We start from the raw sequence: 17240 nt of genomic DNA, 5'->3' as shown, positions 1-17240 counted from the left end.
GCCCTCCGCCCCGCTCTGCTCTCTGCCCTGCTCAGCCCTCTGCCCCGCTCTGCTGTCTGCCCACTCTGCCCATTGTCCCACTCTGCCCTTCAGGCCCACCTTCTTCTCACTGTTACTTCCTGAAACCTTGTTCTCTGTTCTTCATTGCCCTCATAGTTTTAGTTTTCTAGCAGCTGACAGGTGCAGGAGCTGTTTCTGACATTTCTTCATTTTATACAATGCAGCCTAAAGATCTGTGGACCCCTCGTCAGTGCTGCACGATGGGCTCAAGGCGTCCTGATTTTTTCAGTGCTTGTAGCCCTTGGGCAGAGCATGCTGGCCTTGGGCATGGTGGGGCCACGGGGCGGGCCTAGCAGCTGTCCTCATGTTCAAGGCCTTTGCCAGGGAGGAGGCAGCCGTGCCTTCACAGTCATCCATGTTCCTTTTTCTGCCCTGGCCCTGTGTTCACTGACCCCCTCCCGGCCACCACAGAGGGCTTCTCTCTCCTCTCTGGGTTGGTTCCTCGCAGACATTTGAAGGCTTAGCAGGAAGGAGCCGTGGGGTCATCAAAGCTCACAAAGGGTTGCCGTAGAGGCTTCCTGCTTCTATGATTTCCCATGTACTTTGCTTATATTTAGTTGTGCAGAATTTTAACAGATGTTCTTCCAAACCATTGAGCCCGTCCCCAGGTAATCCCATCTCTTTGTTCAGAGTTTGGCTTCCGTCCACTGGGCTGCATGTGTCTTATGATGTGCACCTTGGTGAAGGAGCGCAGGGTTCCCGGCCGCCTGTGGACTTCGGGTGGGCGGGCCTTCCTGCCCAGCCCTTCTGGCAGCCTGGGAGCAGGGTGGAGTCATAACTCATTCATTGGAAGTGGTGGAATTGGCCTGCCCATTTCACAGATGGAGGCTGAGGCTCAGTGTGAGGCAGGTGAGGCGCCGACCACGCTGGGCTCAGCCAGGGCTCCTGCTCCTGCCCATGCAGATAGTCCACAAAGCGCTTGCTGCTCTGGGGCCAGCGACCAGCTTGCATCGGTCACATGGGGTTGTCAGGGTCTCTTGGTGACCCTGCCTGTGTTTCTCTTTCCTCCAGGCCCATTATTCCACTGGGAAAGTCAGCGCCTCCTTCACCTCCACAGCCATGGTGCCCGAAACAACCCATGAAGCAGGTGGGTGCATAAACTCTGCAGGAGTGAGCCTGAGGCCTCCCTAAAGCCCACAGGGGCCAGAGGGGAGGGGCAGCAGACACCTGGAGACTGGCCCAGTGCCCAGCCCCTCGTGGCTGCTGAGAAGTGTTTATTAGGCGACTGGGGGAAGCTGGAGGGGGCCACACTCTCTGTCCTGTAGCGTCGGTTGTGGGAACGTGGATAAACCGGACTGGTTTGGCATAAAAACAGCAGCTGCCCATGAGACCTGTCCAGAAGTGGGCTGAACAAATAGGGGCGGGCCAGCAAAGGGAGCCCACGCCTTCCCTCCTGAGGCCGCTCTCAGACGGCCCAGCTAAAAGCTGTGTGTTTTGTGTTTTCTTATCAGAGAACATGGGCTCTGACTTTCCCCTGGTCCTGGCCCCGACCCTATAGAACATAAGCTCTCTAAGGCCAGGGTTGTTTGGGGTTTCGCCCCCTTTGTATTCCTATTGCCTCCCTTGGTGTTTGTCCCCCTCTGGCTCCCAGGGTCTCCCTGTGGGCAGGAAGCTCATCTTTCCTCATCAGCTTCCCTTCAGCTCCCCCATACTTCCCCTTCTGTCTCTGGGCAGAGGCACTGACAGAAAGGCTTATCCCTGACCCTGTCCTGCTGCTGCAGGTCACTCATGGAGAATGGAAACGGAGGCCCAGAGAGGGGAGAGCAGTTGCCTAAGGTTGTGTATCCGCAGAGTGGCAGCTGCCTGAGACTCGTTTGATTGTGTGCCACTGCCCCACATTCAGCATAGGTGTAGGTCTACCAGAAACATGCCTCCTTTTGATCCGGAACACAGGAGGGGCCTGAGAAGGGGATGTCAGGGCTGGGAGGGGCCTAAGAACAGGGGATGTCAGAGATAGGAAGGGCCTGAGAACAGGGGATAATCCAGTCCTCTTGAAGCCTGGAGATAGGCAGTGACTTTTCCCAGGCTACATGTAGTTCTGGGGCTGTGTCTCCTGAACCCCCATCACAGGTTTTTCCAGGCTTCCAGCAGCAGCCCTGAGCTACTGCACATCTGACCTGTGCCCCTAGGCCAAAGAAATGTCCATATTTCTCATCTACACAGAGATGTGTGCGTGGGTGTACACACAATCCACATGCACACGCACATGCACACATCCACATGCCTGTCCCTCTCCCACCCCTAGACTGTGTCTCAGGCTCTGAGCCTGGCATTTCCCCGGCTCTGTCGCCCCTGCTCAACAGAAGAGTAGCCAAGGCAAGGGGGGCAGGGTGGCTCATCTCCTGGTGGGTAGGCTTTCTGCAGGAGGCCAGTCTGGCTTCTCTGTCCTCTCTGTAAAGGATCAGGATCATGTGGGGGGCAGTGGTCCCTTGATGGAGCCTGAGCCCTTTACTGTCGGACTTTTAGCTGGGCTGTCTGAGAGTGGCCAGAGTGGCCTTGGGAGGGAAGGTGTGGGCTTTCCTTTGCTGGCCTGCCCCTATTTATTCAGGCTGAGTTACTCCCAATTCCTCCAGAGTGATGTGAGCTCTTCTAGCTCAGACATCCTGGACCCTTCTAATAGAAGTGTGCTGTGGCGCGCACAGCTCCTCTGGCTTGTGTGACCCCATCCATACATTAGTTACAAGGCCCTTGGAGGAGCAGAGACTTTTAGCCTGGGGAAACGACTCCAGGGATGTGACCAGGCCGTCTGCGGGGGAAGAGGGATACGTGGCTCTAGGAGTAGGGGAGGGAGTTAGAGGAAGGCAGGGCTGGGTCTGCATGGTAGGCCTGCCCCCACCTTGGCTGCACGGCCCCTTGCTGGGGAGGGCACTCCTTAGGGCAGGGCTAGAAGCTAACTCTAGGGCTCTGGGCTGGGATCAGAGGGGAAGCAGTTCCTCCATCCCAGGCCTTGGGACTTGCTTTGGGTTGCTCCTGGTATCCAGAGTGGCCCAGACGCATCCTCAGCAGTCCCTAATTGGGCCTTTTCCTTGAGACAGCTGCCATTGATGATGATGTCGTCCGCTACCGCTTCGTGAAGAAGAAGGGTTATGTCCGGCTGCACACCAACAAGGGGGACCTGAACCTGGAGCTGCACTGTGACATGGTAGGTGTGCCAGCCTTCCACCTGTGCCCAGAGGCAGCCACAGCCCTGGTATCTGAGCTGGGGAGGAACAGGCACCTTGATGCGGCCCAGCAGCTGCAGAATCTCCAGGGAGGCTGTTTTCTGGCTGCCGTATTTTAGGAGAGACCTAGACAAGTTAGAGGAGATTCAGAATGCCTGGATGCTGGTGGTTTTCTTAAAATGCTTGCCTAGGATGGACCTTTGACCTCCAGATCTTTCTTGGGGGCAGAAGAAAATGGGCCTGTCGTGCCTGGACTCTGCACTGGTCAGATCTACGTCATGTGTACATGGCAGGGGAAAGAAGCCTGCTGACCAGTAGGTTGGGACATATGTGCCCAGTGCCCAGGCCTCCCTTAGAAGCCCGGCTTTAGCATGTCCTTCCCTGGACCTCTGGCTGAGCCCTGGATTCCCACAGTCTCAGCCTGTTTCCAAAAGAGATCAACCTTAAGCTTTTCCCGATCGGAGAGCATTAGGGTTATCTGGTGGTGGCTTTCATAGGAAACCTAGAGGCCAGTGGCCTGGGGCAGTGTTGGCATAAGCCTGGGTCTCCAAGCTCTGTTTCTGCTACATTTCTGGAATCCCCAAGACATCCTCTAGCACTGGGCCACAGAGAGCCAGGGTTACTCTCTTTGGCTTTTCCTACTGGCTCCAGATGGGCCCCATTGCACATCTGGTATGACCTTCCCAGGAAGAGGGTGTGCCCGCTGCCTGTTGGCTGTCCTTGGGATGTGTCTGGGGGCTCCTTTCACTGTCGCTGCCACCTCCCCTGCTTTGGCCCTCATTCTCCCCTAAGAAGCCCAGCAGCAGCTTTGCCCCTCTTTGGGAGAGCAGATAGGAAGCTCCAGTTTCCAAACCCCTTTTCTCTCCACAGCCCTGTGAGATAGGTAAGACAGGTCTTTCTGTCTCCGTTTTGGAGATTATGAGATGGATGCAGAGAGAGAAGTGTCTTCCCCAAGGCCGTTCAGCTACGGAGTGAAAGGCCAGGCCCAGACTCAGGCCCTCTGCAGCTCCTGCACACGCACACTGGGGACTTGTCGGCACTTTGTCCATTTGTGGATGGCCCTGGACAAGGCCTTTCCAAAGTCACTTGGCTTCTTAAGGATTACCGTGAAGAGGTGGCTTTTTTTCCCCTAGTTTAATTTTATTTTTTTAATGAACAAAAGTCTGTTTTCTCTCACAGATGGCTGTCCCATTCTCTGCCCGTCAGGAGAGGGCAGCAGGCTTCATCACGGGCCTTCGTGCATCGTGGCTGGTCATTGCCATCAGTAGAGCTCCTGAGTTTTTGTGGTTGTCATAGAAGTCCTGGTTCTGTTCATTTCACCACATCAGTTCATACAGGTCTTCCTAGGTTTCTCTGAGACAGTGCCTTTCTTCATTTCTTGAGGCATAAGTTTTCCATTCTCTTCCCATGTGATACTTTCAGTCATACCCCTGTTGATGGGCACCCCTCTACTTTCTAGTTCTTTGCCACCACAAAAATCTCTGTGCCTGTAGGTCCCTTCTTCTTCCCTGGATCTCTCTAGGGTCCTGGGCATCTCTGGGTCCCTGATGACCCAGCTCCAAGATGTTTGAGCTGGAGCTCCTTGTGCCTGACCAGAATGGCTGCCTGGGGGAGTAGGTGGCCCCCTGTTCTCTTTCCTCTGTTTCCTGACTTTGTCTCCTGCTCTCCAGGGCTCCTTACTCAGTCAGCCACAGGATGGCAGGCGGAGGACAGAGCTTGGACCCGTTTCCTGGACAGACCTGAGTCTTGAGGCCCAGAATGTGGGGGGAGCCAAGGCAGGCCTCCCAGGGGGCACCTCCTGGCTGCCAGCCCTGGGCTCTTGGTACCGTCCCTGCTCCCAAGGACACCCGGTGCAACTGTAGCATGCATTTGAGGGGCAGAGCTTTGAGGTCTCATCTCCCCATTGCCCTTCTAAAGCTTCCTTGATCTCTCTCGGCGTGACGGAAGTGGTTTCTTCGTCATTTGATCTCAGGACACTTACCTCCTGGCTTACAGACTTTTCATATTTTCAGCCAGTAAACATTAATCAGAGTGTGTGTTTCATCCCTCCTGTTAAACTGTAAACTCCTGCTGGGTAGGGGGACTTTAAAGGGGCTTCAGGAAAGCAGCCTTTGCTTTCATGTTGGCCATCAAGCATCGCAGCTTGACCTGGTCTGTGTGGACCGAAGCTTCCTAAGTTAGATAAAGGTGGGATTTGTCTTTCCTGCCTTGGTTCCCTCCCAGCAAGGAGGGGGATGGGGCTACCATCTGGTGGTGATGTCATGCGACCAGATACAGATGGATGGAGGAGGCGCTTCTGCTATTTCTGACTTGTCTATCCTTGCGAAAGCTAGTGAGCTCCACTCACCCTAGGACTGGCACACATCCCTCCAGAACAGTGGGGAGGAAGAACAGGAGCCTTCCCCAAGTTACATGGGAAGAGCTTAAAGGACCAGGCCAGGCACCAAGATTCTCCTCGATGCCCTTAGGCTCGAAATGGAGAATCACAGGTTCATAGCTCTGGAAAGGATGTTAGAACATGGCAGGTCAGAGCTGGGAGGAATGTTGGAGCTTGAAGGATGGTGGAACAGGGAATGTCAGACTGGGGGGACTGGGAAGGGCCTGAGAACAGGGGATGGCAGTATATTCTTTGAAACATGGTTTGACTTTGATTCCTGGTAGAATCCCAGGACACACTAAACGGATGGTTTGTGCCCATCAAACAAGGACTTCATATTCTGTAAGAGCCGCCGGTCCAGGCTCCTTGTCAGAAGGAGAAGGGAGGGGACTCTGGCATCTGCTCTTCTGGGTTCTGAGAGTTCTGTGAGGAACCTGGGAGAGTCTGTCAGGATCCTGGTGGCCAGGGCTCAGGGGAACAGAATGGAGTCAGGAGGCTGGAGGGAGGCTGGGCCCAGCGCAGGTGTAGCCTTTGTCAGTGCCTTGGGCAGCGTCCCAGATGGTAGGCTCATCAGATCACTGGCTGGCATGCTATGGAGAGGGATGGCTACAACCTTGGAAGACAATTGGAATCCACAAAAATCTTGAAAGGCAAGAATCATTGGCTAAAATGAACAAGATTCTGTTTATCCCAAATGAATGTCAGACACAAAACATTAAAAGAGTCAGCCTTTCCTGTAGAGTGTGGGGTGGGGTGCAGGAAAAGCTTGCCTGTTAGGGTATGTAGACTTTACAGCAACCCCATTTTACAGCTGAGGAAGTGAAGGGCCTGATGTGTGGGCACACAGCTCCTGGTGCAGTGGCCAGCGCCCCCTGGGTCTTGGAGCCTAGTCCTAGAAGGAGGAGGTCCTTGAACTATTGAGTGTGAAGTCTAGATGAAAGGTAGCAGAGTATTGTGATGCCAAGTGTGGCCCTGGGTTCAACTCCCACTTCAGATGCCACCTGTGGAATCTTGGGCCAGCTACTTCCCCTCTCTAATCCTCTTTCTTCATCTGCAAAGTTGGGAGAACGTTACCCCTCGGACCTCCCTGTTGTGGAACTCCAGGGAGGGCATGTTTGCAGACCGCCTTGTAGACACATGCCCCAGCAGGGTCTAGTCTCAAGGCTTCTGGTTGCGTGTTGAGGGACGGGTGGGTAAGAACCACATTCTCCCTGCAGGCGGCCCAGCAGCCCCTCCCGTTACACAGCAGCGGGACACAGGAGGGAAGCGGGAGCTGGGGTTACTTGGCAACCAAGCACCTGCCTCAGTGCCTGGGGCTGCCATGGGAACAGCCCTGGAGGATGGCCTTCACTGTTACCTGGCCCGGGTCCAAGGCTTGAGCTCTGCTTCACCATATGGTGGACGAGGGCTCTCTGTGAGCTGCCAACAGTCCCCTGGCACGGGCCTGAGGCGGAGCTGGAACAGGCCTTCAGATCACCGGGCACAGACTGTCTGGCCTGGGAAGGACCTGAGGAGACGACAGAGTGGGCAGGACCTTCAAGGAGGGAGCTGAGGCCCAGGCGGCTCTTCGCCTCCTGCTCCAGCCTTTTCTGTAGTTTTCTTTTCACAAAACATACTGTTGATGCTGTCTGTCTTTCCATCATTAGATACACATTTCAGAGAAAGTCCGAAGGGTCCTGCCCTGCCCTGGGCCCGGGGGCCTGTCTCATCCTCCCTCCTCTGAGACTTCACTGCTTTTCTGCCGCTCAGTTGGGAGTCCTTCCGTGACCTTTCTGCTCACATTCAGTTCCTCTGAATCTTTCCCTGCTTCTCATCCTTTCTCTCTCTGCTGCCGTGTTGGGTCACGCTTCGTCTCCCAGGTGCATCGATCGGTGCACACCTCAGGCTCTCCCTCCATCCGCCTATCCCTCTGCCAGACACTTACCTGCTGTACCCGCCCCCCAGGGCAGCCACCCCGCGTCCGGCCTCTGCACCGCACTAAGGGCAGCTCTGTAGAATTGCTTCCTGTCTTTGAGCTCCTCGCCCTGGCCATCCCCTTGGTCTCCTGTCAGTTCCTGCTTCCCTCAGGACTCGGCTCAAGCACCTTCTTCAGTACAAAACCCCCCAATTACCCGCGAGTTCCTAGTGCCCTCCCTCTGTGATTCCCTTAAATTTTTCTTGTATATACTTAGGTGTCTGTTAGACTTTGAGCTCCTTGAGGGCAGGGACTGTCTTTGGCCCTGCTTTGTATCGCTAGTGCTTAGCACAGAGCCTGGCACATTGTAGGTGTGTAATCGATGCTTATTCTGTCCTTGAAGGCAAGCAGACGGTTTCGTTTTTGCCACTAGCACAGGCCAACACACAGTAGGCGCTTGGTCAGTCCTGAGTTGCTTGGTTAAAGGCTGGGGAGGCTGGGGAGGTCCCTTGGCTGGCATACATCCCAGTGGGGATCCAGGAGGGTCAGTGTGCCTCTGCCCCACCAGCAATGTGTGCTGGGTGCCTTGCTGCTTTTGTCTAAGGAAGGGCATTGTATAGAACAGGAATTACAGGCATTGTGATTGTGGGATCCAGCTGCCGATTTGCCCTCTGCTCCCAGCAGCTGTGGGCAGAAGGAGCCCTGGGCTGGCACGTCCCCAGCTTGACTGCCAGTGTCCACCCCGCTACAAAGGAAGGACTAATTCTCTGGGCTTAGGAAGGGGAGCCCTCAGCCCTTTTTCTAGTTAGTGGAAAGTCATGTTTTAATAGCAGAGGAAAACCTTCAAGCCCCCAGTCCCCATGATCTCAGTGTTTTCTCGTGATGGGGTCTTCAGAAAATAGCAATCCTCCCAAATACTGGCCATCTCTTTGATTTGCTCAGAAGGGAACAGGGTTGGTGTGATGGGTGGGGAGCCCTGCATCGTTGGAGTGGGCTGGGCGACCTGAGTGGGAGGAGAGCTAGAGGTGAATCCTGGTTAGTTAAGGTCTGAGAGCCCAAGATACTTAGAGCTCATGAGCCCCGCCCTCGTGGGCTGCAGAGGCCCACAAGAGGTAAAGTAATTAGCCCAAGGTGATGCAGCTAGCATTGGAGGAGGATTTGAACTCATGTCTCCTCGACTCCCAGTCTAGCCCTCCATTTCTTTAGGGCGGACCCCTCATTTTATAGATGAGGAACTCAGAGAGTGACTTGCTCAGGGTCACACAAATAGCAGCGTCTCAGAGATCAGATTCAAACTCCAGCCCCTGGACTCTTGCACCAAGGGCTTTCCCGGAGTTGGGTCTCAGTTTTCTCTTCTGTAACATGGGGGTGACAGCCCGTGTCCTGCCCTCCCAGGACAATTTGGAGCAGAAAGTGTGTGGGGAACCTTGGAACCCCGGGGAGTCTGGAGCTCTGACGCCCACACTCAGCGGGAGATGTCTGGTTTGTTTGTAGACTCCCAAAACGTGTGAAAACTTCATCAAGCTCTGCAAGAAGAATTACTACAATGGGACCATCTTCCACAGGTCCATTCGAAACTTTGTGGTGAGTATTGCTGAGTCGGGGACAAGGAGGGCGGCTCCTCTGGCCGTTATTCCGCAAGGGCTCTTGGCCTCCATTCAGGGCTCCCCAGGTCCCCTCTGGGCCTCACTCTCCCTGTTTGTCCAGTGGGAGGGTTCTTTCCGCTCATCTGCCTGAGTTGGGGGAATGAGTCTGTGACTCATTAAGCCTCAGTCATTCTTAGGATGCTAATAGATCCTTCTCCTGGCCTTTATGTGGGAAGCAGGGGAAAGATGGCTGATGGTGTAGGCAAGGACACAGCTTGGAGTGTTCTGTCCTCAGCCCCGATACCTGAAGCTGGGTGACCGTGGCCGTGTTGTTGTCCCTGTCTAGGCCTCAGTTTCTCCATCTGTAAAATGGAGGTGGGGGCTGGGTGTGGGAGGACTCAGGCTTCTGAGGTCCCTTTCGGCTGGACCTGGTGAGATGAGGGGACTCAGGAGGACATGATGCCTCCTGTCCCCTTTCGAATGGCCTTGGCCTTGGCTCTCTGCAAACATCCAGGACAACACAGAGATTGTATTCCTCCCCAGGGAGAACGGAAGCCTCCTGAAGGCAGGGCCTGTGTCAGTGCTGAGCCCTGGCTTCATCTCCTGACAATGTGTTCCCTTCTCTCTAGATCCAGGGCGGGGACCCAACTGGCACAGGGACAGGTAAGTGTCCTCAGTCATTTCTTCAGGGCTCAGTGCTTTCACAGAGCCCAGCTTCAGTCCAGCAGCCACTGGGGCCCAGTCTGGTGTGCAGGAATTGCTGCTTTGCATGGCCAGGCCCTGTGGAGTGGGCTAGCGGGCCACCTCGTCTCCATGGCGCTGTCCCTGATGACCTGAGGCAGCCACCCCGGGCTGTAAAGTCAGATCCATGCCTGTCATGGCAGAGCTGGCCGGGGATCAGACCTTGGTGGGCGCTCTGGGCAGCCAGCCAGAGGGAGCAGTCTGGGTCAGAATAGAACCAGGAACGGGGTGGGAAAGCATGGAGCCAAGTAGTGGCCCAGGGGCTGCACAGGGTGCAGTCAGGGATGCAACTGGAGCCTGTGTTTGCGGTAGCCAGGCTGGAGGCTCCAGCTGCAGAACCCCAGAACCATTGAGGCTTCTCATCCCTCTGCCCTAGACTAGAGGGCAGAAAACCTTTTCCCCAAGGAGAGCTGGCCCAGGGCGTTGTGGGCTGCCTCGGAAGGCAGCCCAGCTAGAAGGGGGCATGTTCCTGCTTTGGGGCGGGCCAGACTCTTAAAAATGGGATGCTATGAGCCCTGGTGAGGGGTCATGTCCAGGGAGACAGCTGGGGCTGCCACAGGACAGTGCTGGGCCTGGGCTCAGGAAGACCCGAGTTCACATCCTGCCTCAGACACTTGTCAGGACCCCTAGCATGACTTAGCCACTGTTGGCCTCAGTTTCCTCATCTGCAAAATGAGGATACATGGCATGGACCTCCCAGGGTGGTGAGGCCCCAGTGAGGTTGTGATTGTAGCGCCCTTAGCGCGCAGGGAGTGCTATTTAAATGCTAGTTATTGTTATTATTTACCCAGTCTCAAACACTAGTTGTGTGACTAGGCAGGTCATTCACCTCTACTTACCTGTTTCCCTATCTATAAATGGGGATCATAGTCGTCTCGATCTCTCAGGTATTTGGGGTCTCTGGGGTGTTAAGAAGGACCAGCGCCTCTGGCTCCAAGAAGCCCATAGCATGCACAGTGGCCACACCCGGTAAACTGCCACGGCAGACACTTCAGATGGAGGGAAACGATGGGCCTCGGACCCCTGAGTGTGTGCGAAGACCTCCCCCTGTGGGAGGGCCCGTAAAGGCAGCGGCAGGCAGCATAGAGGGCTCAGTGCTTGGTCACACATGGAAGGACCAAGGGCACCCACTGCATCCTGGGCCATCACCTGGCGCCTTGACTTCTGTCCTGCCTGGACTTTAATGAGTCAGGAAGAGAAGGTGGGGCTGCCTCACTTAAATGCAGAGATACCACCCATGAGTCAGGAAGAGAAGGTGAGACCTAGGACTGGGTGTGGGGCTGCCTCACTTAAATGCAGAGATAACACCCATGAGTCAGGAAGAGAAGGTGAGACCTAGGACTGGGTGTGGGGCTGCCTCACTTAAATCCAGAGACACGGCCCATGACCTCCTTGGCTGTCCTCAGAAGCAAAGGGCAGATGACTCCCGCCCCTCAGTGGCTGCTGTGAGAGGGTCTGATGAGACCAGACTTGTAAGGCGCTTAGCACATAGCAGGCCCTTACTTCAGTGACGCTCCTTCCTTTTCCCTGAGTCTGGTACCAAAGAATCAGAACTGAGGGTGTCTCCAGTGATCCCATGGGTCTCCACGGGGAGATGCCTGGGCTCTCCACATGCTTTATGATCTTTTGATCCTCTCCGCACCCTGCATGGAAGGTGCGTCACTGTCTCCATCTTACAAATGAGGAAACGGAGTTTTCGGACTAGTTAAGTGACCTTGCCAGTGGCACTCGGCTAGAAGGATCTGGGATAAGATTGGAATTCGGGTCTTCTTGACCCTGGCCCCAGCTCTGTGTCCCTCTATATGAATGCTTCCTCTTGGTGATCTCATCATCTCTGCAGAACATTCTCTGAACCCTCTCTTGACCCCCAGTCTCACATCTCCAACTGCATTTTGGCATTTTGAATTGGATGTCCCATCCCTGTCTTAAACTCCGAACTTGTGTCCAAAATTGGACTCGACATGTTTCTCCCCCAAACCCTCCCCACTCTCAACTTCCCTCTTGCTGTTGGAGACACTATCTTCCTCCTGGTCTCCTGGGCTTCATCCTCGACTCCTCGCTCTGTGGCCTGCATACAGTCTGGGTGCTACTTACTGGTGTTTCTTGTGTGTGCCCTGTTCTCTCTGGTGCTGCCACGCATGGGGGCAGGCCCTCACCACCTCGCCCCTGGAGCTGCCTCCGGTCTCTCCCGCCTCCAGTCCATCCTTCCCTCAGCCACCAGAGGGATTTTCCTGAAATGCACCAGTGGCTCTTGTGGCTCCTGGAGCAGCCATGAAATCCTCCAGCCTTCAGAGCCCTTCCTGCCTCCCCAGGCTCCTCACCCCTCACTCCCACCATCAGCACTCTTCTGCCCAGCGGCGCCAGGACTTTGGGCTGTGCCCATCTAGGCACTGACCTCCCCAGCTTCCTTTAAGTCCCAGCTCAAGCCCCATCTTCTGCAGGAAGCCCCCCAGCCCCTCTGAATGCCAGTGCCTTCCCTGTGCGTGTCATTGGCGTGGAGTCACATCCAATTCTCCGTGAGCCCATCTGGGGCTTTCTCAGCAGAGGAACTGCAGAGGTGTGCCATGTCCTTCTCCAGCTCATTTTACAGATGAGGAAACTGAGGCACACAGGGTGAAGTGACTTGGCCAGGGTCACACCACTGGGCAGTGTCTGAGGCAGGAAGAGGAAAGAGTCTGTGCTCTGTGTGCTATGGCACCCCTAGCTGTTTTATGGACTAACTCTCACCTGTCCTATCTGTAGCTTATTGGCCTGTTCTGCCTATTAGGCGAGGGCTTCTTGAGGGCAAAAGTCATCTTTTTCCTTTCTTTCCCCAGCCTTATCCCCGTGCCTGGCACATAGTAGGTGCTTATTAGCATATACTTGTTGCCTTGGTGCCCCCCTCCACCCACCCACCATGCACATCCCCGGGGTGACCCGCCAGACCTTCTCATTGCCCCTTGGCCCAGCAGCAGAAATGCCATGAGCCTCATAATCAGGGCCCTTGGGCCATTCCCTGAGACCCGTTCTCTGTGCCATCTGACCTTTGAGTTTCCTCCTCTGGCAAACAAGGCATGTGAGGAAGGACTTTAAAAAAGCATCTGCCAATACAAGTCTCGTGAGTGTGGGTCTCACTCCAGTCTGCAGTGGCTCCCTACTGCTTTTCTGCAGCCCTTCCCCATTCTCTGTCCCTGCCAAACCAGCTCAGTCTCTCTGTCCCCAGATTCAGTTTCCCATCTCTTCCCTTCCCACATTGTATAGGCCATTGCTATGCTCAGAGGGCTCATACCCTGCCTGGGTCAGCCCACCACGGCCCAGCATGTGGGCCCAGCAGTGGTCTGCTTGCTCTGGGCAGAGGTATGGCTGGGGCATTGAATTCCCTGTGGGCGCCATAGGGACACGTGGGCTGAGAGCATTAGGCTGCTCAGATCCTAGCATGGGCTGAGGTCCTCAGTCTCTCTGGGTCTCCAAATGATGGTGTTAAAGGTCCCCCCCATGCCCCGTGTCCTGCTGGGGGATAGGCCAGCAGTGGCTTCTGTCAGGGCTGAGCATCTGAGCTCTTGGCGAGGCCTCAGAGTAAAAGGAAGGCCCAGGTGCTGGTCTGGAGGGAAGCATGTCCCATGGGGAGCCAGAGGGGATTTCCTGGGCAGCTCCTGCTTTTGCAGAGGCCTGGCATCCCGTCCGCCTCTCCCCGGCCCATCCCCAGTGCCCCCTCCCTCTGGGGCCAGCCTGGCTTACTGGCCTTAGTGTTTGTGTTCTTGGCCTTTCAGGGGGTGAGTCCTACTGGGGGAAGCCCTTCAGAGATGAATTCCGGCCCAACCTGTCGCACACAGGCCGAGGCATCCTCAGCATGGCCAACTCTGGGCCCAACTGCAACAAATCCCAGTTGTGAGTTCTGGGCCTTTGGGCAGCGGCTGGGGTGGGGCGGGCGGCATCTTCCTGGCCCTGCCCAAAGATGGCTGGGGCTACAGAATGGGGTGGGGTACTGCTTCTTCCTCTGAGTCACAGGCAGGACTCTCAAGGGTGCTCAGGCCCAGCCTGTCTGAAGAAGAATCCCCTGTAAACTTCTCAGATGAGATTTGCTAACCTCTGCCCAAAGACCTCCAGGAGCAGGGGAGCCCACTTCTTGAGGCAGTCCATTTGACATGATTATAAGGAAGTTCCTCCTAGAATGGGCGTACATCAGCTGTCCCCCATCATTCTGGCTCTGCTTCCTGGGGCCTCCCACAGAGCAAGGCCCACCCCTCTTCCACACAGCAGCCCATTGGACACTTGAGGTTTGCCCTCAGGCTACCCCCTTCTCCAGACCAAACGTGGCCAGTTCCTTCATCTGATGCTCCAGACCCCCCGTCATCCTGGGTACCCTCCCTTGGTCACAGCGCGGCATTGGTGTCTTTCTTAACTAAGCCCCTGGCTGGGGTTTGAAGAGGGCACTGGGACTTGTTTCCCATGTTCTGGACCCTAGACACCTTTCCAGGCACTTTGAGGTGGCATTGGCTTTGTTGGTGGCCAGACCCCACTGGTGATTCGCTAGGCCTCAGAAACACTTTCCATCTGTAGCCCCCACTTCTCTCCCTTACCTTCTCAGCCTCAGGCTTCCTCTTCCCAACTCACCCCCCCAAGCATGGTCCCAGCGTGACCATTCCCCACCTGTACAGTGCAGGGCCAGGAAAAAGAGGACTCATGGTTTAGAGCTGCTCAAGCCCCGTAGCCCGGGGCCTGGCCTCCTCTTGGCCTCTTGGGTTTGGCCTAGGTGATATAAGGTTTCTTCCAGCTCTGACGTTCTCTGCCTGTCCCAGTTTGGCCCTCATCAGTGGGGAATACAGGCCTGATTGTTTGTGAATTCACAAAGCCTGTTCTGTGTGGGCCCAGCAGGGTGGTACCATCTCATGGGGATGGATGGGGCAGGGAGAGTGTGGGAGACCTCACTGGCTCCAGAGGGAAGCAGAGGGGAGGCAGGGCCTTGCTCAGGGTCACCAGGTCTGAAAGCCCAGGCCTGAGCCTCACAATTGGTCCAGCTCGAGATGGCAGTGGCCTTATAGGCCAAGCTCTCCCTCAGATAGTCCCTTGGACCTCTCCATGGGGCAGCTCTGCTCTCTTTGAACACTGCCAGAGTCAGTCATCTTACTCAAACTCATTCTTTTCTTGGGCCTGGAATGTTCCCTTTCCCTGGAAGGCCCTGATGGGAACTGTCCACAGACTAGAACCAGGAAGTTCTGAGTAGTCACCTCCAGCCACATCCTCACCCCTCATGCCCACCTTGACCATCCTCTACAGAAGGTCTCCAGGCACCCCACAAAGCTCCAGAGAAAATGAGAAAGGAAAGGAAGATGGGAGGGCGAGAGCCCTGGCTGTGGAAGGCCGGTCACGTGGCACCCAGATAGAAGCAGCTGGAGAGTGATTGGGCCTGGTCTGTGTGGCCGTGGGGGGCAGGGCAGGCCCTGGGCTCCCCTGGGCTGCAGTTGAAGGGCCAGTGACCACTTAATGGAAATGCCCCTGAGGCTCTGCAAGCTCTGGGATTCCAGATTGGGGCTGTAGCCAGCAGGGCCCTTCCTGCCCTGAGCTGCCTCTTTGGTGTGAATACCTTCCCTGGGATCCTGGAGGATTCTCCCGGGCCCCACCTTGGGGGAGTGGGAACAGGAACACCGGCAGGCCCAGGGGAGCCCACAACTGGGGGCTGATTCCAGAGGCCGTTGGTGCCTGCCCCCAGCATCCATCGGGGAAGCTCCCTGCCCCATTCTGTCTTGCTCTCACCATTTGGAAATCCTCCCACTGAGCTGAAGTCGGCCTCGGCTGCTGTAGGGTAGAGACTGCCTTCTTGTTAGTGGGCAGGGAGGCCCACAGCCAGCCAGGGGTGGAGAGTGGCTTCTTCAGGAGGGGGACATACATGAGTCAGAGGCAGGATTTTCCCAGAATGCCTAAATTAGGATGTCCTGGGGGGTGCGGGGGAGGCTGGCACGGGCATGACCTTGGGCCCCCAGGGCTGCTTCCATGTGGTGGCTTTCATGGGCAGGCCCCAGGAGCACCTGCTTCCTCACTTCTGGCCATGTGAAAAGGCCCATCTTGGGCTTGGGAGTGCTGGAGCCAGACGGTTCCACCACCCCTTCCCTGTGCTCCGGGCCTCCTTCGGCTCTCAGAAGATAGCTGTTGTGCTCCCTCCTCTCCAGGCCTCCCATGCTTGGGGGGGGTGGGGGGGGAGACTCTGGGCTCTGCCCCTGGGGGGCTATGTTCCCCTCTCCCCCCATGCCCTTGGGAACTTGGGTCCTCCAGGGCTTTGGGGGGCAACTCGACTATACTCCTGGGGTTTGGGGGCTGCTCCAGGCCACACCCTGGGGAGCTGCCCCCCCTGGGCTATACAACTGGGGGGCACTTCTCTGCTGAGGCTTACAGTTGGCCTTTTCTCCCTAGCTTTATCACTTTCCGGTCATGTGCTTACCTGGACAAGAAACACACCGTCTTTGGCAGGTAAGAGAAGTCCACCCTGGGGGGCAGGGTCTGCGCTCCCCACCCAGTCCTGAGCTTTGGTTCTGTAAGCACCTCTTTCAGACCCACAGCCCCTCCCAGTCTTCTCTGGCCTATGGTGGGGCCCTCACGTAGCTGTCGCTTCTCCCCGGCCCTCCATGGCCTCCCCTCTTTTCCCCTGCAGAGTCGTTGGTGGCTTTGACACCCTCACTGCCTTGGAGAACGTGGAGAGTGACCCCAAAACTGACCGGCCCAAGGTAGCGGGAACCCCTCAGGGCTGTGTGTCCCCCCCGCAACAGGCCTGGGCAGTGGTGGGAAGGGTCCTCTCTTTGGAGTCAGGGCTGGGGTCTGACTTCGGCTCGGCAGCCCATGGCCAGGGACAGGCCGCAGCTTCTCTAGTGGAATGCTAGGGCATCGAGCTGCTCATCCCCCCCTCACCTCTTTTCTGGGCCAGCTTTCTCCCACCCGAGCTCCCCTTCTAGCAGGTGTTTGTGGGGGGTGGGGGTCTTTGCTAGGGCCCCTTGTCACGTGACGTGGGGAATGGCAGCAGCTCTGAGCAGCCTCAGCTTGGGTCTGCGCTGCCCTGGAGGGGAGAGCTTTGAGGACGCTTAGCTGCAGTGAGGGCCTGGCCGAGCTTACCTTAGCACCTTGGGGATGGCTCCCATATCCGCCTGCTTTGTTCAGCTCCTGCATTGAGCTGCCGGGGTGTGGTGCAGGCCCCCCAGCCCGGGCCTCAGCCCCAGGAGGAGGCCCAGGCCCCGCCCCGCGCCCAGGCCCCGCCCCGCCCCGCGCCCAGGCCTCAGCAGGGATCACCGCACTCACTCTGCTTCCCCAGGACGAGATTCGAATTGAATCGGCCACCGTCTTCGTGGATCCCTATGATGAAGCGGATGCTCAGGTGAGGCCTGGCCTGTCGGCCCCGCCCGGCCCCGCCCACCCCCGCCTCATCTCCTGTCCCCGCCCGCCTCCGCCCTGACCCG

General features: G+C 56.6%; 1 protein-coding gene across 1 annotated transcript in view; it reads left to right on the top strand.

Moving 5' to 3' along the window:
* The window catches only part of PPIL2 (peptidylprolyl isomerase like 2), a 29091-nt gene that overhangs the window by 9311 nt on the left and 2540 nt on the right, over positions 1 to 17240 (top strand). The window contains exons 9-16 of the mRNA XM_069100799.1: positions 1072 to 1147; positions 3096 to 3202; positions 8987 to 9076; positions 9708 to 9741; positions 13569 to 13686; positions 16207 to 16263; positions 16445 to 16517; positions 17096 to 17158. Of these exons, the coding sequence (XP_068956900.1) occupies positions 1072 to 1147; positions 3096 to 3202; positions 8987 to 9076; positions 9708 to 9741; positions 13569 to 13686; positions 16207 to 16263; positions 16445 to 16517; positions 17096 to 17158 (618 nt within the window). The remainder of the gene's footprint in view (positions 1 to 1071; positions 1148 to 3095; positions 3203 to 8986; positions 9077 to 9707; positions 9742 to 13568; positions 13687 to 16206; positions 16264 to 16444; positions 16518 to 17095; positions 17159 to 17240) is intronic.

The sequence above is a fragment of the Petaurus breviceps genome, unplaced genomic scaffold (genome assembly GCF_028583685.1).
Source record: "Petaurus breviceps papuanus isolate PSGF00001 unplaced genomic scaffold, PetGlider_PUasm1.0 428, whole genome shotgun sequence".
Classification (NCBI taxonomy): Eukaryota; Metazoa; Chordata; class Mammalia; order Diprotodontia; family Petauridae; genus Petaurus; species Petaurus breviceps.
The sequence above is the reverse complement of the archived record's forward strand: the minus strand, read 5'-3'. Positions and strand labels throughout refer to the sequence as shown.